At 44.3% G+C, this 23,632-nt stretch overlaps 1 protein-coding gene across 1 annotated transcript in view; it reads right to left on the bottom strand.

The window, feature by feature from the left end:
- Positions 1-23,626, bottom strand: part of CLSTN1 (calsyntenin 1) — a gene marked incomplete at its 5' end in the record, with an annotated part of 89,130 nt that extends 65,504 nt beyond the window's left edge. The window contains one exon of the mRNA XM_049618164.1: positions 23,557-23,626. Within this exon, the coding sequence (XP_049474121.1) occupies positions 23,557-23,626 (70 nt within the window). The remainder of the gene's footprint in view (positions 1-23,556) is intronic.
- Between the last annotated feature and the right edge of the window lie 6 nt (positions 23,627-23,632).

Below are 23,632 nucleotides of genomic sequence, written 5' to 3'. Positions count from 1 at the left end.
TAACTATGTGTTACCTACGAGAAAGCCACTTTAAATGTAAAGAAAATACAGATTAAAAGGGCGGGGGTCGCCTGATGGCTCAGTTGGTTAAGAGTCTGACTTCAGGTCTGGTCATGATCTCACGATTCATGAGTTCGAGTCCCGTGTTGGGCTCACTGCTGTCAGAGTGGAGCCGCTTCAGATCCTCTGCCCCCCTCTCTTTCTGCCCCTCCCTGACTCACACGGGCTTGTGCTCTCTCTCTCAAAAATAAACATTAAAAAATAATAATAGATTAAAAGGGAAGGGATGGAGAAAGATATACCATGCTAACACTATCAAAAGAAAGCAAGTGTAATTTGATTTAATTAATTTCAAGGCCAAGTTCAGAGTAAGGAAAACTATTGGGAATAAAGAGGAATTGATGACAAACAAGTCAATTCTGCAAGAAGACTAAACAATCCTTAAATATTCAATGTTAGGCCCCTCGGACCCACACCTGAGCCAACAGCACATGCCATTTCTCAGGTGCAGATGTTGGGTCGGGAGGGACATCTAGACTAATTCTGCCCAGAGACACGTAACGTATCCTTTAGTACTGGGGCCTCTACGAAAGCTTCTCACTCTTCTGGAAGAGCCACCAAAAGGACACTCTCCCCTCTATGGGCAGGAAACCTGGGTTTGTGGATTCTTTTTGCCCCTGAGAGAAGTCAGGTTTGAAACAATGCTGACAAGGCTGAAGGCGGGAGGAGAGAAGCAGTAGGGGGTCTTCAACGACGAGGCAGAACCGCGTCAAACCACCCGGAAGCCTATCTTACCCTGGACTTTCTAGTTCTAACAGCCAATAAGTCACTTGCATTGCTTTAAAAAAAAAAAAAAAAAAAAAAAGTCAGGCAGGGAGGGATGCCTGGGTGGCTCAGCTTGTTAAGCATCTGACTTCAGCTCAGGTCATGGTCTCAGGGTTTGCGGGTTCAAGCCCCGCACTGGCTGTGCTGACATCTGGAGCCTGGAGCCTGCTTTGGATTCTGTCTCCCTCTCTGCCCCGCCCCCAGTCACGCTCTGTCTCTCTCTCAAAATTAACATTAAAAAATTTAAAAAAAAATAAAATTAACTGAATCAATAATGAATAACCTTTCAAAACAGAAAGTACCAGGCCCATATGGGTTCACCAGTAAACTCTACCAAACATTTAAGAAAAAAATTCTCAGTCCTCCATAATCCCTTCCAGACAACGGGCAAGCAGAAGGAATACTTCCTAATTTCATTCCATGAGGCCAGCATTACTCCAATACCGAAACCAAACAAAGTTATTACAAGAAAACTACAGACCAAGATCTCTCATAGAAAAATCCTCAATAGGGGCGCCTGGGTGGCTCAGTCGGTTAAGTGTCTGACTCTTGATTTCGGGTCAGGTCATGATCTCACAGTTTCGTGAGTTCGAGCCCCACTTCGGGCTCTGTGCTGACAGTGCTGAGCCTGCTTGAGATTCTGTGTCTCCCTCTCTCTCTGCCCCTTCCCCACGTGTGCTGTCTCTATCTCTCTCAAAATAAATAAACTTAAAAAAATTAAAAAAAAAAAAAGAAAAATCCTCAACAAAAAACATTAGCAAATCAAAACCAATAAGGTACAAAAAGAATTACACAGCATGACTGATTCAGATTTATCCTAAGTGTGTAAGCCTGGCTCAACATTTAAAAATCAATTAATGTAAAGAAGCCATCACATCAACATGCAAAAGAAGAAAAACTGCATGATCCTATCAAAAACTGCAGAGAAAGCATCTGACAAAATACAATACTCCTTGATTAAAAAAAACAAAAACAGGGGCGCCTGGGTGGCGCAGTCGGTTAAGCGTCCGACTTCAGCCAGGTCACGATCTCGCGGTCTGTGAGTTCGAGCCCCGCGTCAGGCTCTGGGCTGATGGCTCGGAGCCTGGAGCCTGGAGCCTGTTTCTGATTCTGTGTCTCCCTCTCTCTCTGCCCCTCCCCCATTCATGCTCTGTCTCTCTCTGTCCCAAAAATAAATTAAAAACGTTGAAAAAAAAAAATTAAAAAAAAAAAAAATTACAGTTTATAAAATCTTTAAAAAAAAAAAAACAAAAACAAAAACAAAAACAGAAACAAGCACCCGGGTGGCTCATTCGGTTAAGCAGTTAAGCATCCAACTCTTGGTTGCAGCTCAAGTCATGATTTCACGGTTTGTGGGATTGAGCCCTGCGTCCAGCTCTGTGCTGACAGCGCAGAGCTTGCTTGGGATTCTCTCTCACCCTCTCTCGGCCCCTCCTCCACTTATGTGCACACCACACACTTTCCCTCTCAAAATAAGTAAATATTTTAAAAAAACAAACAAAACAAACAAAAAAACACCTCACGGCAAGCTAGGAACAGAAAGCAACTTCCTGGAGCACCCGGCCGGCTCGGTCAGCAGAGCATGTGATTCTTCACCTCAGGGTCATGAGTTCAAGCCCCATGTTGGGCACAGAGCTTACTTAAAAAATATCATTAAAATTAAAATTTAAAAAAAAAAAAGGAATTTCCTCAACTTGGTAAAGCACACCTACAAAAACCCTACACCTAATGTCATACTGATGTTAAAGAAACCTGAAACTTAAAATATATCCCTTATCACCACAGCTCAACATTGTGCTGGAAATCCTAGCTAATGAAGTGAGAAAAAAAACAAAAGGAAATACAAAGGTCTCCAGCTTGGGATGGGAGAAATAAAACTGTCTTCTGTTCTCAGATGATGTATGACCATCTATGTGGAAAATCTGAAAGAATTAACCAAAGAAAAAAAAAACTTCTGGAAATAATAAGTGATTATGGCAAGGCTACAGGAATAGAAGGTTTATATGCAAAAATCAGAGCACTTTCCTACATACTAGCAGTAAACAAATAGGACATTTTAAACACGTTACCATTTACATTAGCACCCCAAAAAACGAAATGCTTGAGTATAAAGCTAACAAATTTATGCACAAGATCTATGTGAGGAAAACTCCGGTCAAAGATATGAAGAACAACCAAAACACGAAGACAGTCCATGTTCATGGATACGAAGACTCAATATTGTCAAGATGGCAGTTCTTCCCAACATAATTCCAATCTAAATCCCAGCGGGTTGTTTTGCAGATGTCAATAAACTGATTGTAAAATTCACAGAGAGAGGGAAAAGGCCCAAAATAGCCAATTCAGTATTGAAGGAGAACGAAGCTTTATCTAAAGCTACAGTAATCAACACAGCGTGGTAATGGTGAAAAGAACAAATAGATCAATGAACAGAATGGAGAGCTTAGAAACAGACCCATATAAATATAGCAACTGATTTTTGACAAAGGGGCAAAAGCGATACAACGGAACCAAATCTCTTCAACAGACGGTGCAGAAGTAGCTGGACATCCACAAGCAAAAAGACGAATCTAAACACAGACCTTACCCCCGTCATAAATGAAATCCAAATGGATGTAGACCCAAAGGTGAAATGCAAAACTATAAAACTCCTGGAAGATAATGTAAGAGAAAAGAGACAACCTCAGGCATGGTCATGACATAATCCATGAAATGACAAACTGGACTACATTAAAATTAAAAACCTCTGCTCTGTAAAAGGTAATGTCAAGAGAACGAGAAGACAAGCCACAAACTGGAGAAGATATCTGCAAATGACACGTCTGATACAGGACTACTGTCCAAAGTATACAAAGAACTCAACAATAAGAAAACAATATGATTTTTTTAAATGGGCAAAAGACCCGAACAGACACCAAACAGACAGACCACGTATCATCAAAGACACACAGATGGAAGGCAAGCATATAAAAAACATGTTCAAGGGGCGCCTGGGTGACTGACTCAGTTGAGCGTCTGACTCATGATTGCGGCTCAGGTCATGATCTCGGGTTCGTGGGATCGAGAACCAGCTGGGCTCTGTGCTGACAGGGCAGAGCCTGCCTGGAATTCTCTCTCTCCCTCTGCTGCTCCCCCACGTGCAGCATGCATGCACGTGCCCTCTCTTGCGCTCTCTCAAAATAAACATAAACAAAAAAATTAAGAACTAAAAATACGTTCAACATCAAATGTCATTAGGGAATCGCAAATGAAAACAACACACCTATTAGAGTGGCCAAAGTACAAAATACTGAGAACACCAAATGCTGGGGAGAGTGTGGAGCATAAGGAACTCTCATTCGCTGCTGCTGCAGCCACTTTGAAAGACAGTTTGGCAAGTTTCTTACAAAACTAATCATACTCTTAACATATGATGCAGCAATCACACCCCTTGGTATTTACCCAAACAAGTAGAAAACGTATGTCCACACAAAAACCTGCACATGGATGTTGATAGCAGTTTTATTCGTAATTGGACGCAACCAAGCTGTCCTTCAGTAGGTGAACGGACAGACTGTAGTCCGTCCAGACGAGGGTTATTTAGCACTAAAAAGAAATGAGCTATCGGGCGCCTGGGTGGCTCACTCGACTGAGCATCTGACTCTGGAGTCCGGCTCAGGTCATGATCTCACGGCTCGTGGATTCGAGCCCCATGTTGGACTCCATGCTGTGACAGTGTGGAGGCTGCTTGGGATTCTCCCTCTCTCTCTCTCTGCCCCACATGTGCTCTCTCTCTCTCCCAAAATAAACAAACTTTAAAAAAAAAAAAAAAAAGAGGAGCGCCCGGGTGGCTCGGTCAGTTGGTCCGACTCCGGCTCAGGTCATGATCTCTTGGGCCCCGTGTCGGGCTCTGTGCTGACAGCGCGGAGCCTGCTTTGGATTCTGTGTCTCCCTCTCCCTCTGCCCCTTCCCCACTCATGCTCTGTCTCTCAAAACTGAATAAACATTTAAAAAAAAAAAAAAGGAAAGAAATGAGCTATCAAGCTATGAAAAAGCACGGAGGAACCTTAAATGCATCTAATTGAGAAAAGCCAATCTGAAAAGGCTACATGCTGTAGGATTTCAACTGTATGACATTCTAGAAAATGTAACACTATGGGGATAGTAAAAAAAATCAGTGGCTGGCAGGCTGGGGGGGTGGGGGGATGAACAGGTGGGGCACAGAGGATTGGTTAGGGCAGTGAAACTATCCTCTATGATTCTAAGGCGGTAGAGATGTGTCATCCTATGTTTGCCAAAACCTACAGAACGTACAACACCAGGAGTGAACCTTAATGTAAACTATGGACTCTGGGTGACAATGACATGTCAACGTAGGTTCTTTGATTGTAACACACGTGACACTATGGTGCAGGGTGTCAATAGTGAGGGAAGCTGTACATGTGTGGGGAACGGGGAATATAAAAACTCCGTATTTTCCAGGGGTGCCTAGGTAGCTGAGTCGGTTAAACATCTGACTTTGGTTCAGGTTATGATCTCACAGTTTGTGAGTTCGAGTCCTGTTTCTGGCTCTGTGCTGACAGCTCACAGCCTGCAGCCTGCTTCGGATTCTGTGTCTCCCTCTTTCTCTGCCCCTCCCCTGCTCATACTCTGTCCCTCTGTCTCTCAAAAATGAATAAACGTTAAAAAAAAAAAGTTCACGGGGGCACGTGAGTGGCTGAGTTTATGAGATCAAACCTTGCATCGGGCTCTGCACGGACAGCACAGAGCCTGCTTGGGATTCTCTCTTCCTCTCCCTCTCTCTGTGCCTCCCCTGCTCTAGTTCTCGCTCTCCCTCTGTTCTCTGTCATTTTTTGTTATGTGAATTTCACCTCAATTTTTTTAGGGAAGGAGAGTTCTCCGGAATTGAACTAATAAAACAGCAAACACATGCTTACTCAGTAGAATAAATCGTCCTGAAATTTATATAGTCATCCTAACAACCCTGTGATAGGTTATATCCCTTTTATAGATGAAGAAACTGAGGTACAGAGAGATTACGTAGTCTGTTCAAGGGCACAAAGCAAGCTAACAGCAAAGCTGGATTCGAACCCCAACAGTTGAGCCCCAGAGTCCATGTGCTTAACCATACCGCCACACTCCTGCAGTGCCCACATGTGCTCTGCCAGGATCCAGACGTGGAACTAAGACCAAGGACTTTCTGACAGTGAAGGTTGCCTCCCAACATGAGAGGAGCTCCCTGATAGATGAATTCGAGCAGAGATTAGCTAACTGATGCCAGTCCTTATTGTAGACAAGAATCCCACGTAAACAATCGCTGTCAACTCTGACACCGATTTGGGCGTAGCGTGCAAACTTCTGGGATGCGTGCATCAGCCAAGTGCACAACGTTAACTTTATTAAGGTAACTTTAACACAACGTACTCTTCCTCCAGAATTTTTATTTTTTTTTAATGTTTTTTAATGTTTATTTATTTTTGAGAAAGGGAGACAGAGCATGAGCTGGGAGGGGCAGAGAGAGAAAGACACAAAATCCGAAGCAGGCTCCAGGCTCCGAGCTGTCAGTACAGAGCCTGACGTGGGGCCCAAACTCACGGACCTCGAGATCATGACCTGAGCTGAAGTCGCTCAACTGAGCCACCCAGGCACTCCCCGCCAGAATTTTTTTTTTTTTTACCTTTGATAGTTTATTTATTTTTATTTTTTTTTAACTTACATCCAAGTTAGTCAGCATATAGTGTGCAACAATGATTTCAGGAGTAGATTCCTTAGTGCCCCTTACCCATTTAGCCCATCCCCCCCCCACACCCCCTCCAGTAACCCTGTTTGTTCTCCATATTTGAGTCTCTTCTGTTTTGTCCCCCTCCCTGTTTTTATATTTTTCGCTTCCCTTCCCTTGTGTTCATCTGTTCTGTGTCTTAAAGTCCTTATATGAATGAACTCATGATATCTGTCCATCTCTAATTTCGCTTAGCATAACACCCTCCAGTTCCATCCACATAGCTGCAAATGGCAAGATTTCATTCTTTTTGATTGCCGAGTAATACTCCATTACACACACACACGCCACATCTTCTTTCTCCATTCATCCGTCGATGGACATTTGGGCTCTTTCCATCCTTTGGCTATTGTCGACAGCGCTGCTATAAACATGGGGGTGCACGTGTCCCTTCGAAAGAGCACACCTGTATCCCTTGGATAAATACTTAGTAGTGCGATGGCTGGGTCGCAGGGTAGTTCTAGTTTTAATTTTTTGAGGAACCTCCATACTGTTTCCCAGAATGGCCGCACCAGTTTGCCTTCCCACCAACGATGCAAAAGAGATCCTCTCTCTCTGCATCCTCGCCAACATCTGTCGTTGCCTGAGTTGTTAACGTTAGCCATTCTGACAGGGGTGAGGTGGTATCTCACTGTGGCTTTGATTTGTCTTTCCCTGATGATGAGTGCTGTTGAGCATTTTTTCATGCGTCGGTTGGCCATCTGGATGTCTTCTTTGGAGAAGTGTCTATTCACGTCTGTTGCCCATTTCTTCACTGGATGATTTGGTTTTCGGGTGTTGGGTTTGATGAGTTCTTTATAGATTTTGGATACTAACCCTTTATCTGATAGGTCATTTGCAAGTATCTTCTCCTGTTCCGTCGGCTGCCTTTTAGTTTTGCTGACTGCTTCCTTCGCTGTGCAGAAGGTTTTTATTTTGATGAGGTCCCAGTAGTTCATTTTTGCTTTTGTTTCCCTTGCCTCTGGAGACGTGTTGAGTTAAGAAGTTGCTGCGGCCAAGAGGTTTTTGCCTGCTTTCTCCTCGAGGATTTTGATGGCCTCCTGTCTTACATTTAGGTGTTTCATCCATTTTGAGTTTATTTTGTGTCTGGTGTAAGAAAGTGGTCCAGGTTCATTCTTCTGCATGTCGCTGTCCAGTTTTCCCCGCACCACTTGCTGAAGAGACTGTCCTTATTTCATCAGATATTCTTTCCTGCTTTGTCAAAGATTAGATAGCTATACATTTGTGGGTCCATTTCTGGGCTCTCTATTCTGTTCCATTGATCTGAGTGTCTGTCTGTTTTTGTGCCAGTACCATACATTTTTTTTTTTATGTTTTTTAATTTATTTTTGAGACAGAGACAGAGCATGAGCGGGAGAGGGACAGAGAGAGAGGGAGACACAGAATCCGAAGCAGGCTCCAGGCTCTGAGCCGTCAGCGCAGAGCCCGACGTGGGGCCTGAACTCACAGACTGTGAGATCATGACCTGAGCTGAAGTTGGAGGCTTAACTGACTGAGCCATGCAGGCGCCCCAGTACCATACTGTCTTGATGATTACAGCTTTGTAATACAGCTTGAAGTCCGTCCCCTCCAGAATTTTTAAAACGTACTTCAATTGGGGCACCTGGGTGGCTCAGTCGGTTGAACAGCTGACTTTGGCTCAGGTCATGATCTCACAGTTCAGGCGTTCCAGCCCAACATCAGGCTCTGCACTGTCAGCACAGGTCCTGCTTCAGATCCTCTGTCCTTCTCTCTCTCTGCCCCTCCCCTGCTCATACTCTCTCAAAAATAAATAAACTTTAAAAAAAAAAAACCCACTCCAGGGCACCTGGGTGGCTCAGTAGGCTTGGGCATCTGACTTCAGCTCAGGTCAAGATCTCACTGTTCACGAGTTCAAGCCCCCCCATCGGGCTCTGTGCTGACAGCTCAGAGGCTGGAGTCTGCTTCAGATTCTGCGCCTCCTTCGCTCTCTGCCCCTCCCCCACTCATGCTCTATCTCTCTCTCAAAAATAAACATTAAAAAATTTTTTAAATCCACTCCAATTTCATAATCACTCCTGACTCAACTGCACATGAAAGGTTCCTACCAAGTCACTCAAGTTTATGCTTTCTGAATATTCTTTATTACAGAGAGAAAGGGGGTTAAAGACACTCTAGATGGGGCTCCACATATTCCTGCTTTTCATATCTGAGCTATAAAAATATACTGACAACAATAACCACTTCAGTTGTTTCCTCTTTGGTAAAATGGGCTGAATGGGTCAAATGAATTCTAAAATCCTTTCCATTTAGGAATTCTAGCCATGTAATCCAGAACCTGTTTCCTTTTTTTCAAATTAGCATATTTTTAGGTTTCCAGGTTTAAAAAAGTACTTAATGGCCTAATGCAATAATATACAAGTAACCAGAGATTATTTAAGAGGGAAGATAAGTTGTCAGGTTTTAAAAATAAGAGGACTGGGCCGCCTGGCTGGCTCTAGTCGGTGGAGCGTGCGAATCTTGATCTCGGGGTTGGGAGTTTGAGCCCTGAGTTGGGTGCAGAGATTACTTAAACATAGTATCTTTTAGAAAAAACAAAAAATAAACTAGAAGTAAAGGACTTACCGTAAAAGAGAAAAGGAATTAGATGACCTCTCAAGAGGAAGGTGGATTTATGGAATGTAGTCCAACCAAGAACGAGATCAAAAGTATCGCCAACCCAACTAACCAGCCATTCCCACGAAGACAAACCGGACAGGCACTTACGCATAACTTACTCCAGATTCTGAGAGAACTCCAAAACGACTTCCTTTATTTATTGTGATAGTTATAAAAATCACTTTTACAATGAAATCAGCCATTTAAAGATCTCAAAACGGCCATCTTATGAGGAAACACAAAGATGGTCATCTTTCCTTTTTTTTAGTACTGAATTTAAAAAAAAAAAAAAAAAAGCTTGATTTTTTTTTTCCAGATCTCATTCTAGAAATACTAATCAAGTGAGTAAGTGCACACTCCCAAAGACACAGCCCAAAACATCTGACTGTCACATCTTCTTCTACTTTTTCACGTATTCTGGCCTTTTCCCTCATTAAAAACATGTCCTCTGGTAAAATTTAAACAAAAGCCACAGCAATAAACCACAGGCACACAGATCCTGATTCCTCGCACGCAGGACACCGACTGCCTAGCTAGCCGTAAAGGCCCCTCACCGGGCGGCAGCAAAACGTGACGTTACGGGCAAGTCCAGCCGGGGGCCAGACTACACTCGTGTCTTCTACGCTCAAGAAAGCAAGTGACAATGTAACTAGAGAGAGACAGGATTATAGGAATCGGTCGAATCAACTCTAGTTTCTCTCTCTCTCTCTTTAAATAAATCCTTTGCAAGCTGTGCCTTCTACTTCGTCTATTATTTAGAAGCAAATTACAGGCAACATATCCCTCAACTGTATTTTGACCATCAACCACTGTCCTAAAGCAGCAGTTATCAGAATGTGGTCTGAGAACTCCTGGGGGCCCCCAAGACCCTTTTAGGAAGTCCTTCGCAAAGCCCTCCCTTCAGCTATGTATTTGTGCGAGGCTAAATGTTCTTCATCTGCTTCAACCAAACGACAGACGGCAAGGGGTTGAATACAGGATCCGGCGGACTTCTCTTACCCCCACGTTAAAGAGATTAGCACTAATGGAAAACAATGCCAGTCTTCTTACTGAGAAGACCTACTTCTACCGGTTTTTGTTTTGGAAAATACAGTTACATTTCATTAAAAATATGTTACCCAACTACATTTCAATTTCAATATATGTATATCATGTTATCATTTAACGGGTTTATTGTTGCTCTTTTAAATAAATTCAGAAATATTTTAATAGGTTCTCAGTTTAATTTCTAAGAGTAAATATGGATAGATAAAATCCACATAAACACAACCTCTTCAAAGTCTTCAATAATTTCTGAGAGCACAGGGTTCCTGTGACCACACAGTCTGGGAGCCCTACAGGATTAAACAGATCCTACTACATCCTTCTAATGAACATACCCACCACACCCAGGACAAATGTTTAACGAACGACACAGAGAGAGTTACAAAACAACTTGTATAAAATTTTATTTTGTTTCAAACTTTGACTCTGATTATAAATTTTTACAAGGCAAAAGAATCTAGAGATATACACAAAAGGATTAAGACTACTGATCCCACAGACGCAGTATTTTTAGGTCATGTTAACCTATTCTTTTTTGTACTCAATCGTATTTTTCTTTTTCTACCACGTGGAGGTAACAGCATTTCCCAAACTGCTCTATGGCACAGTGGGGTCATGAAAAGAGCCCACGGTAAAGTGAGTTGGATGAATGTGGGTTATTATCCCCCACCACACGCCCCCGGCAACTCTTCAACACAGTCTGCTAAAGGTTCTGGGAAGTCCTACAGCAAGGAAACCCGCCTGACAGCATTTCCCAAACGCAGGCAACTGATAGACCCCTCTTAGCAAGCAACAACTACCCATGTAACATCCTTAGGCAAACACCGCGTGAGAGATCATCCGATACAACAATGTGAAGAGGGGCCTGCAGCCATCCTTTACCGTGACGGTTAGAAGTCATCACATCACTGGGGTGCCTGGGTGGTTCAGTTGGTTAAGCGTCCGACTTTGGCTCGGGTCGTGGTCTCGCGGTTCGCGGGTTCGAGCCCCACATCAGGTTCTGTGCTGACAGCTTGGAGCCTGCTTTGGATTCTGTGTCTCCCTCTCTCGAGAGCGCATGCTCTCTCTCTGCCCCTCCCCTGCTCACACACTCTCTCTCAAAAATAAATGTAAAAAAAAAAAAAAAAAGTCACATCACCATTATTTAGAATGGATGACCTCTAGGACACAAGACGTACAAATCCAATCAAGAATATTTGAGGGCCATTAAAAAAAAATTTTTTTTTAAAAAAGGGGCTCCCGGGTGCCTCAGTCGGTTGAGCGTCGGACCTCGGCTCAGGTCATGATCTCACGGCTCGCGAGTTTGAGCCCTGTGTCTGGCTCTGTGCTGACAGCTCAGAGCGTGGAGCCTGCTTCGGGTTCTGTGTGTGTCTCTCTCTGACCCTCCCCCATTCATGTTCTGTCTCTGTCTCAAAAATAAATAAACATTAAAAAAAATTTTTTTTTAAAAACAATATTTGAGGGTCAGGGCACCTGGGTGGCTCAGTCGGTTAAGCGTCCAACTCTTGATCTTGGCTCAGGTCATGACCTCACAGTCTTGGGAGTTCGAGCCCTGAGTCAGGCTCTGCGCTGGCTGCTTAGGATTCTCTCCCGCTCTCTCTCTCCCCACCCCCACTCACACTCTGTCTCTGTCAAAATAAATATATAAACTTAAAAAAAAAGAAGAATATCTGGGGGTTATGGAAACCACCTTTTTTACATTTGCTTCAGCAAAATACCTCTACAAGGAGTAAATTTAATTTGTATACACTTTAGAACCTGGACAATTCAAGGAACGGTTTTATTTTATTTTTTTAAGTTTATTTATTTATTTTGAGAGAGAGAGAGAGCAAGCATGAGCGGCGGAGGGATAGAGGGAAGCCCAAGCAGGTTCTGCCCCATCCACACAGAGCCCAACACAGGCTCAAAATCATGGACCGTGAGATCGTAACCCGGGACAAAATCAAGAGTTAGACACTCAACCCACTGAGCCGCCCAGACGCCCCCCCTAAATGGCAATTCTTAAGTACAATTTTCTTTGATGAAAAACATAAAGCGTATCTGATCACAAGTCATTCCTTTAAATGATGCACGTTATCAGTTAGTTTCTCTGAACGGGGTGACCGGCACACACGGGCAGTTCTTGGTGTGGCGGACACACAGCTGCTGGCAGAAGGCTCACCGCGCGGGTCGTGCCTCTCCGCCCCCCCCCCCTGCAACCCCCTCCGCCCCCCCAACCCCCGCCCCCGCCCCCCCTGCAGTGCTGACACCCGGCCACCAGGGGGCCTTGCTGGCCCACGTCCCCCCTCTTCTGCTCCCTTCCTTTCCAAGATCACAACGAACAGGCCGCATTCCCTCTCGTCCCTCTCACAGGTCAGATCACTTCCAAGTCAAGTCACCTCTTCGGTCCAGCTGCGAACCAGGAGTGACTGATCACGGCTGATGCTCCCCACAAAATGGTCTCAAGTTACTGTACTGCTTCAAGACCTACTCACCACGTCTTAAGTAGCACTTCATCAGCGGTTTATAAGATTATTAACACTGCAATGGTGTGTGTGCCGTGTTTTACTCTAAATTTGCCTGGTTTTCACTTGGGTTATGGGTTAGACAGGTTTCTGGCGATCACTTTTAGAGCTTAAACAGTTTAAAACAAAGTTTCTGGGGGAAATGCAATGTGAGTTCTAACTTCAATTCCTAACAGACGGATATGAATTGCCTTTTCAAGTCATCTGGGCATCAGAAACGGGTCCCAGGAAACAACGCGTCAAGTCAAAGCTAGGACAGGGCGCCTGGGCAGCTCGGTCGGTTAAGCATCTTGACTTCGGCTCAAGTCATGATCTCGCAGTTCGTGAGTTCGAGCCCCACGTGAGGCTCTGTGCTGACAGCTCCGAGCCTGGGGCCTGCTTCGGATTCTGTGTCTCCCTCTCTGCCCCTCCCCTGCTCATGCTCTTTCTCCCTCTCACTCTCAAAAATAAATAAACACTTAAAAAAAAATTTTTTTTTTTAAGTCAAAGCTAGGTTAATGCAGTTGACAAACGGTCACTAGAAGTCAGTACAGAGCTGAGGTGGTCAAGAAGCTTCGGCTCAGAGGGACTTCACTGTACCCAGGCAACTGAACATGAGAATAAAGAAAGAAAATGCGCCTGAACATTCAGGAGATAAGATCTCCATCTGACCGGATCTGAACATGGACTAACTTTTGTTAGCCACTGCTGAGGGCTTCTCTGTTGCTGGGGCTCCATCGCTGCCCAGTGCACCAGCCTGCCTCGATTTACCTGCCTACACTTGGATTCCCAAGAGATAAGAAGGTACAGGCAGGACGGGGGCGCCTGGGTGGCTCCATCAGGTAAGCGTCCAACTTCGGCTCACAGTTCATGAGTTCGAGCCCTGCATCAGGCAGCCTCTGTGCCGACAGCTCAGAGCCTGGAGCCTGCTTTGGATTCTATGTCTCCCTCTCTCTGCCCCTCCCCCACTCGCTCTCCGTCTCTCAAAAAAAAAGGTACAGTCAGGACTGCTCTGTTCCAAGTCAAGGATTTTACCCCAAATCCCTATCTGCTCTCCTATACCAATGAGCTGAGTTACCAGATAAAAAAAAGAAACTTCAGGAAACCCTTCTAGCCTTCATCCTTCAGTCCTAAATCACCAAAGCCTGGCCAAAGTGGCCCATATTTGCTTTCTCACTGCCCCTGGCTTCATTCTGTCCATCAGCACTGAAAACCATGTAAACACATACTTCATAGGAAAAGAAAAAAATGCAACAAAGACATACTTGCCTTATGCATTACTTTTTCAAAGTAAATATATGCTAATAATCACCTATCTAAAACATGTCCTCAAACAAATATTAATGTTGTCGTTGTTACTAATCAAAGTCACCATCAAGGGGAAAGGGAAGAGGTTGTGATATTATCCACTGGTACATGTTCCTCCAGTGAGAAAAGGTTTAAAAATGACCAAGTTCATATTAAAAAAAAAAAAAAAGCATTTGAATCACTTTCTATTCTGGGTTTTGTATGTTTAGATGCTTATTAGTCGCACCTCTTAATTAAACAAGAAAATGTTTCTTACGCTTGGGCATGGACTTTTTAAAACTCCTGTCAAACGCAAATGCTTCATTCAAGAACCTTGAGCAGGTATTAAAGGGTATCTTACAAACAACTCAGAAGCAAGATCAAAAACGTTGCCAATTCAGGGCTTTATAACACACACTGGGGATTATCGAGGTACCCTGACATTATCACAGCTCTAGTGACTGAGGTGTTCCTGTACCGAGAACGGCTGCTGCCCACCTTTTAATCCCCGCCCCGTCCCTTTAATAACTGCAGCCCCAGTGAGTCCAGCCTAGGAAGAAAATTCAATTCAGGCTAGTGCATTTTGCTACTTATTAGCCACTCTGATAAACGTTTGGAAAGCGTAGCAAAAAAAAAAAAAAAGATTAGGGATTATCCAAGAATTTTAATTATTTCTGTAGTCCTCGTTACTGATTCCCTAAGTAATAGGAAACTGGCATGAATTAGTCAAGGCGTTTTAAAAGTAAACGTAATCTGCCGACGCCAAGGCTTTAATCCCCCAAAACAACATTGACCCTATTCCTCAATTAGCTTCTACCTGTGATCTGCGGACACTGTTGTAATTCAAGTATACTCGGCTTCTACCAGGCGATCAGGAGAGAAGAGGGTAACCCCCCACGCTGAGGCCACCAGAGAACACAGTCTTGCCTTGGGGGGGGGGGGGCGGTGCTCGCGAGGACAGGGGTTGGGAGTGGGGGGGAGGGGGAGTGCTGCTGCTGAGGAGAGCAGGGCATCAGCTGGTTTATCTGAGAACGTCCAGAGGACCAAGGGCTCTGGTGAAAACCTCAGGGCCAGGCCCACGTTCTGAATATTAATACCCTGCCCTGTAAGTCTATCAATATTCAAGACAGTGTCCTGGGTTTGCTGGGCCCCATGTTGGTTCAATGCTCTTTGTCATCTTGAAATTATTAGTAAGTTTTGAGCAAAGGGACCCACACTTTGATTTTGCACTTGGCCCCACGTATCACGCAGCTGGTCCTCTCCGTATTCATCACTAACTACATCCGAAAACACGCAACATCAAATGTGACTGGATTCTGCATTTCAGAGGGAATAAATTATGTCCTTTAAAAGTCACTTAATAGACAACTTCACATAAATCATTCTCGAGTTTTACAGATCTTCAATTTAAGTTTATGACACTCAATTTTTTTCTTGGTGATCCTTAACATCAAACTACTGTATAATCTGAGAAGAAAAAATTCCAGGATTATGAAGAGCTCAGAACAAATGTGTGTGTTACACTCTGGTCTTCAACAGAGATGCCAATCTTATTTACTAAGTTTAAAATTCACTTTGAATCTAAAGACAGAGATTTCTAAGTGCTTCATACCATTAAAGACTGGATAAATAACAAATAGCTACTTAAATAAAACCAAAGGACCAGACAAAGTAATTTACTTCAACAAAGCCTATTTTTAAGCCAATGAGAAGAACAAAAATGTAATGAATGAAGAAACATCATATTTTTTTTAAGTTTTTTTTTTTTTTTTTTTTTTTTTTTGAGAGAGAGAGAGAGCGAGCAAGCGTGCACCAGTGGGGTAGGTAGGGGCAGAGAGGGACAGAGAGGGAGAGAATCCCAAGCAGGCTCCATGCTGTCAGCACACAGCCCGATGCGGGGCTCGAACTCACAAACCGTGAGATCGGGACCTGAGCCAAAAAAACAAGAGTTGGACGCCTAACCGACGGAGCCACCGGGTGCCCCAAGAAGCATCATATCCTAAACTAGTTGGTTAAGAATTCTAGCGTTTCGTCCGGTTGCTTTCAGAGAGTGCAACCCTGCTCCTGGAACCTGGGGGCTCCCCCTGCTTGTCCCCCAGCCGTGGGGTCTGTACCGTAGGAGCTCATTCCTCAGATCACAGCCAGAAATCAGGGCCTGGGGTGGGATGCAGTCTGCAGAAGGGCTCAGCCTTTCTTAAAGTGAGCGGTGGTGAAAACGAAGCTGCGGGGCCAGACGCGACAGAAACCTGCAGGGTTGGTAAACTCCAGACCTAAGGAAAGCCGACTCAAGTCTTTACACCGTAAGGAAAGCATTGCTTTTGTGCTAGCAGGTGCCCACGCTGAGTGATCAAGTGTCAGGGAAGTGCGGGAAACGTCTGTGTTTACAGGGAAGGCTGGTGCAGAGGGCACCTTTCAACGCTGGAAATGATATGGGAGACGATGGTGGAGGAAGAACTGGTTGGATGAAATGCCAGTTATCACTAGAGCAGAAAACATCAGCAACTTAAAACTCTGCTAAGAAAACTCAGACAACTGTGAAATATGTATCTGATTAGGAAAAAAAAAGCTCCCAGGAGTGATTACCGAGGTCAAGAGTGAGTGTAAGACGGTGTGGCCACTTTGGGAACCGTTCCGCGGCTCCCCAAAACGTTAAACGGGGTCACCACACAACCCGGCAATTCCACTCTTCGGCGTACACCCAGGAGAACGGAAAACGTACGTCCACACAAAGCCTGTGCACAAAGGTTCACGGCAGCATTACTCACTATAGCCACAAAATGGAAAAACCACCCAAATGTCCATCAACTGATGAACAGACAAACAAAACGTGGTATCCATACAAAGAAATATTGTCTTAGTCTGTTTCAGCTGCCAAAACAAAATGCCATAGACGGGGTGGCTTAGAAACCACAGAAACGTCGTTTCTCACAGATCTGGAGGCTGGTAAGTCCGAGGTCCAGGTGCCAGCATGTAAGTTCTGGTGAGATCCCTCTTCCGGTTTGCAGATGGCCATCTTCTCACGGTGTCTTCACTCGGTGGGAGCGGCAAGGGGAGCCCTCTGGCTTCTCTGAGGAACTCATCCCACTCACGAGGGCCCTACCCTCATGCCCTAATCACCTCTCGAAAGCCCCATCTCCAAGTACCATGATACCGGGGATTAGGTTTCAACATATGGATCCCGGAGGGACGCAAACCTAGGGCAAACGTGATTCAGCCATAAAAAGGAATGAAGTTCTGGTACCTGCTACGACATGGGTGAACCTTGAAAATATCAAGTGAAAGGAGCTCTTTACAAATAGGCCACGTGGTGTATGATTCCAGTGATACGACACGTCCAGAAGAGGCCGATCCACAGAGACAGAAAGTAGATTAGTGGTTACCAGGAGCTGGGGGGAAGGGGAACTCAGAGTGACGGCTGAGGACCATGGGGTTCCTCTTCGGGATGTCAAAAATGTCTGAAAATAGGGTGCCTGGCTGGCTCAGTCTGTAAACATGCAACTTCTGATCTCAGGGTCATGAGTTCGAGCTCCACGTTGGGTATAGAGATTACTTTAAAAAAAAAAAAAAAAAGGTTCCAAAATTAGTGGTGATGTTTACACAGTTTTGTGAATATACCAAAATCACTGAAATGTGTGCTTTAAAAGGGTGAATCTTGGGGTGTCTGGGTGGCTTAGTCAGCTAAACACCAGACTCTTGATTTTGGCTCAGGTCACAATCTCATGGTTGGTGAGTTCAAGCCCCACGCTGGCTCCACACTGACAGCACAGAGCCTGCTTGGGATTCTCTGTCTCCCCCTCTCTCTCTCCTTCTCCCCAACTCGCACTCTCTCTCTCTCTCTCTCTCTCTCAAAATAAATATACTTTTTTTTTTAAAAAGGGTGAACTTTATGGAATGTGAATTGCTTTTCAATAAAGCCGTTTAAAAATTTAAAAAAGAAGGATGCCCGGCTGGCTCAGTTGGTAGAGGGTCCAACTCCTGGTCTCAGCATTGTGAGTTTGAGCCCCACGTTGAGTGTAGAGATGACTTAAAAATAAAAATCTTAAGGGGCACCTGGGGTGGCTCAGTTGGTTAAGCGTCCAACTTTGGCCCAGGGCATCATCTCTCAGTTCATGAGTTCGAGCTGTGCATCGGGCTCTCTGCTGTCAGGGAGGAGCCTGCTTCGGATCCTCTGTCCCCCTTTCTCTCTGCTCCTCCCCTGCTTGTGTGCCCATGCTCACACACACACACACACACACACACACATGCATGCTCTCTCTCTCTCTTTCTCGCTCTCAAAAATAAATAAATATCTTTAAAAAAAAAGATTCTTTAAAAAAAAATTTTTTTTAAGGGATGAAAGAAAGAAAAGAAAGTCTTCTGTACTAAACAGTGATTCTAAGAAAATACAGATCAAGGCAGACTTGAAAAGTAGCAGACTCTGAAGCTGTTGTCACAAGAGACTCAGACGAGTCCAAAACAGACTAGAAGAGAATACTCACGTCTGACCTCAGGTAAAAGAGGCAAACACGATTCCTCCTTTACCAGCTATTTACTGGGGTTCTGGAACAGGAGATGCGTTTCATAGGGTTTTGTTCTAAGTTCAGTTATTGTGAAGTAAATGATTTTGCACCTAAAACTTTAAAAATGAAAAAGCCTTAGCAACACCTTATGAGAAACTTGAATCTAAAATAATATCATTCTACAGCTAAACAAGAAAATGAACAAAAATATGCCTAAAACACAGAGGAGAGAGAACCTACCAAATCAGGGACAAACAGGGGCACCTTGGATGACTCAGTCGGTTAAGTGTCCAACTTTGGCTCATCAGGTCATGATCTAGGGGTTCAGGAGTTCAAGCCCCACGTCGGGCTCTATGCTGACACCTCAGAGCCTGGAGCCTGCTTACGATTCTGTCTCCCTCGCTCTCTGCCCCTCCCCCACTTGTGCTCTGCCTCTGCCTCTCTCTCTCACAAAAGTAAATAAACATTTAAAAAAATGTATTAAAAAACAAAAATTAGGGATAAACAAATGCAGTATCCCAATTCCTAGGTGGTGGTGGCTCCACGAAAAAACAGGCAAGGTACATCAGCCTGACAGCAAGCAGGTGAAGGTCACAGTCCAAGGGTTCCCATCTCCGGCCTTTGCAAAGTCTCTGCTGGTTATCAAAATACCACTTTTGCTTTGTTTTTCTTGGTCAGTCAGATTCCCACCCGTCCTGAACCCGTATTTCTGAAGCTCTACCACAATATGTATTTTGTAACGAAATCGATTACCTTGAATCCTACTTAGAGAAGACGTAACATATCTTCAAATATCTCTGATCTAACCAAATGAAGACCACAGAAAAAACAAGGTGTATTTTTTTAAAAAGCGTAATGATCCCAAACCTCAATTAACCGGAATATGGGAGAACTAGACTCTCGGTGATTTTCAGGATATTCAGACCTATTTCGTTTCAACTTTTAAACAAAAACTTTACCACCACCAACCCCCCCCCCCCCGAAAAGATATTTTTCTGCCTCAGAAAGCAATAATAAAAATAATTCAATCTTTTTTAAAAAAAGTCTTAAAACTTTAACATCCTCACTTGAAACACTAAGAGTTGGTCTCAAAGCATTTTGCAGTCAGAAGAAGGACTCTAGTTAACTGAAGGTTCCAGTTAACTGAGTTAAAGCTCTTAAACTGGCATCCTTCCAGAATTATTAATTTTATCATTTCTTTAGCAATTATAGGTCTCCTGTGTGAAATAAATGACCTTTACTCCCGCAAATACAAACATGAGATTAATAAGCATAATATTGAAGTCTATACTCAAATGACTTTTCCTCAAAGTTGGTTCTGAAAAACAAGGTAATAAAAGAAGAAACCATTTTCCAAAAAAAGCAGAGAATTACAGTATTTTTAAGAAGTAGGCTCAAAGTGGTAGCCACAAAGCTACAGCCTTCAAGAGCTGCTACAGATTTTTACGATCTAATATCTCCAACACTGCAATCAACAGGTCACTGAAAAAATTACCTATTAATCAATTTCTATGCCCACATTGCAGATTTTAAGTTTGTTTTATACTCTGTAATGCCTCTTTCAGTATGTAACATTTATCTGTCAGATGAAAAAAAAACAGGACATAAAAGTCCTATGCTGTTGGGGCGCCTGGGTGGCTCAGTCGGTTAAGCCTCCGACTTCAGCTCAGGTCACGATCTCGCGGTCCGTGAGTTCGAGCCCCGCGTCAGGCTCTGGGCAGATGGCTCAGAGCCTGGAGCCTGCTTCCGATTCTGTGTCTCCCTCTCTCTCTGCCCCTCCCCTGTTCATGCTCTGTCTCTCTCTATCTCAAAAATAAAAAAAAATAAACGTTAAAAAAAAAAAAAAGTCCTATGCTGTCAAAACGGATAGGTGTCCGTCCAATCACTCAACAAATACTGAGTACCTACAGGTACTATATGGGGGTGACAGGATTCACACACACACAAAACACACCAAACACCTGTCCACCTTGGATGGCCAATGTCCTAGTGACGGGAGCCAGACAATAAACAAAATAGAGGGGTAGAATGGGGTTAAGTGCTACGGAAAGAGAAAAAAAAAAAAAAAATGAGGCAGGGAAGGGAGGATTCAGGGGTTCACAGAGAGATGTCATTTCACACACGAAGGTGGGGAGAGGCCTCACTGAGAAGTCCGTGTACAAACCGGAAAATAACAATGAATATTATTTCTTTGGCTTTGAAATGCAGTCCACGATAGCATTTTTTAAAAATACTCCCGGGGCGCCTGGGTGGCTCAGTTGGTCAAGCATCTGACTTCAGCTCAGGTCACCATCTCATGGTTCAATGGGTTCGAGCCCCACACCTGGCTCTGTGCTGACAGCTCGGAGCCGAGAACCTGCTTGGGATTCTGTGTCTCCCTCTCTCTGCCCCTCCCCTGCTCATGCTCTGTCTCTCTCTCTCTCTGTCTCAAAAATAAATAAACATTAAAAAAAAAAAATACTCCTAAGCTTTCTATAGTCTCTATTTCAACTTATTTCCTGATCATTGACTGACTGCCTGGAGAGAAAGCAAGCAGCCTAGGGCATGCCAAGGATATGCCTGATATTTTGATTTACTCGATGTTTTTTAAGAACTACAGCTACAAATCAAAATCTGGACTTCTCTATTAAACAACTAATTAATAGTCAAAATGCAGTTTCTATTACAAACCCTAACATTCTCTCCAGCAATTTATACTGGTATTTACCCCATTAATAATTATTAGAGTATGACCGGAAGCTCATATCAGCTCTCTTGCAGCAATAAAAAAAGTCAGCTATTTGGGGCGCCTGCGTGGCTCAGTTGGTTGACCATCTGACTTCAGCTCAGGTCATGATCTCAAGGTTTGTGGATTTGAGCCCTGCGTTGGGCTCTCTGCAGTCGGCATGGAGAGGTCAAGCTTGGGATCCTCTGTCCCCCTCTCTCTCTCTGCCCCTCCATACTCTCTCTCTCTCAAAAATAAACCTTTAAAAAAACTACAGAAATTGTTTACAAAGTCAAGTATTAGTTGAAATGATCACCTTTAAAATGAACCCACAGAGGGGGCGCCTGGGTGGCTTGGTTGGTTAAGCGTCCGACTTCGGCTCAGGTCATGATCTCACGGTCCGTGAGTTCGAGCCCCGCGTCGGGCTCTGTGCTGACCGCTCAGAGCCTGGAGCCTGTTTCAGATTCTGTGTCTCCCTCTCTCTCTGCCCCTCCCCTGTTCATGCTCTGTCTCTGTCTCAAAAATAAATAAATGTTAAAAAAAAAATTTAAAAAAAAAATGAACCCACAGAAAGTGTCTCCACAAACATATGTAACCCCTCAAAATGAGATCATTTTATTAGCATTTCTTGTAGCATTCACAACATTTTTTACCTAGCAGGCTGGGGGGAGGGGGGGTGGAGGCGGGGAGGGAAGCAACAAAATAACTGATGTTCAAAATGTGTTTTTATTTTGAAGACTAATTATTCTTAAGTACTATAAATGCACCAGAAAAGCTTAGAAAGTTAGCAATTTACAAAGGACTCAGCCCTCAATACATCTCTCACGTAAGATTTCCACCATCATGAATATCTGATAGTTGAAATTTCTGTTAAGTATCCAAGTAATTCAATAATGAACAGCAAATGGAGATGAATGGACAAACGGGAAAATAGGGATTTTAACAAGAAATGTTATCACCGACTAAACTAAGTACATTTGAACGGTTCCCAAAATACTCAATCCAAGCACATATTTTTGAAATGTGTGGGTTTTCCCCAAGAGAAGCAGAACTTTGACATTTTCTCTTGGATATATTAGACTTTCAGACCTCCATTCCACATCTGGAAAGAACACTTCAAACAGCTTGATACAACTTTTAAAAATCAAACTGAGAGCCATCAGACAGTGACTAAGACTTGACCATGTCCGTCAACAGAATGTCAGAAATGAACTGAAAGAAGTATTCAAAGTTCATTATCATCCTCGATGTGAAGAAAGGAACATGGGACAAAAGATGCATTTGCCTCTTCTGCCCTTTAATTTGTGAACACCATACTTCTCTCCATATGTCATGCCAAGAAAGAGAAAATGAGGATTTTTTTTTTTAAAGACTGCTAGTATGAAATACGACCGCTTCATCTAGCCTATCAGCCCTCTCCTCCCCCCCAGAAGATTTTTTTATTAATAATAAAAAATTCGAAAGAATAGATCCAAGGACTCTATAGACGACACCTAGATTACTTTGCTCCAAGGCCACGGAAAATGTTTACGATTCCGAGATCCATTCGGAAGCACGTATCTGCAATGCGTAAGCTTTTCGCTGGCACGATCAGTCAATATCAGAAAGCGCGTACTGTTTAAAAGGTTAAGTAGATAAAGGTTAAAACAACAACGATCAATTCACTAAGAAATATATATATTTATATATATATTCACATATATATATTTTTTTCTTTTTTTTTCTTTTTTTTTTTTTTTTTTTGCCAAGTAACCATCACGTAATTTCGGCCCTGAGGAATCCGAGAGAGGTTTCCGTTGAGGACATGTAAGCCCTCGCACGATCTAAATTACCGTCAGGAAACCTGCACCCAGGTGCCGGGAGCGGAGGAGACGCGGGGTTTCTAACGCCGGGTGCGACGGCGATCGTACACCTCAATCACAATTTCCCCTTTGGGCAAAACGTGGGAGGGAAGCGAGAAGTTTCAGCCTCTGCTCGTCTGAAAACGGACAAGGTTTAAAGGACCCCGGGGAGGGGGGGGGAGGCGGAAAGGGGCGAGGATGCGGCGTCCGCGGTGCAGCGGCCGGGAAGCGGGATCCGGGAAAGGGATGCGGAGGAGTGGGCTCTTATGTAAGCGCACACCGAAACCTATGCGTGCGCCCCCAGCCCGGTGCACGTCCGAGCACACGACACACGTACGCGGCCTCTCGCCGGGCTGCACCCCCGCCTGCGGGCGCCGCGGGGGAAGGGGGGGGACCGACCCTCGGGCCCGCCGGCACGTCCCCCCCCCCCACGCCCAGACCCGCGCGGCCGCCGCCCGGGGCCCGAGCCCGGCTTCCCCGCCCCGGGCCCGCCGCTTACCTCGCGTGGCCCAGACCCCGCCGCCGCTCAGCAGCCCGGCCAGCAGCAGCCAGGCGGCCGGGGCCGGCGCGAGCGC

The sequence above is a fragment of the Panthera uncia genome (assembly GCF_023721935.1).
Source record: "Panthera uncia isolate 11264 chromosome C1 unlocalized genomic scaffold, Puncia_PCG_1.0 HiC_scaffold_4, whole genome shotgun sequence".
Lineage (NCBI taxonomy): Eukaryota > Metazoa > Chordata > Mammalia > Carnivora > Felidae > Panthera > Panthera uncia.
Note: the sequence above shows the minus strand (reverse complement) of the source record. Positions and strands in the feature narration are given on the sequence as shown.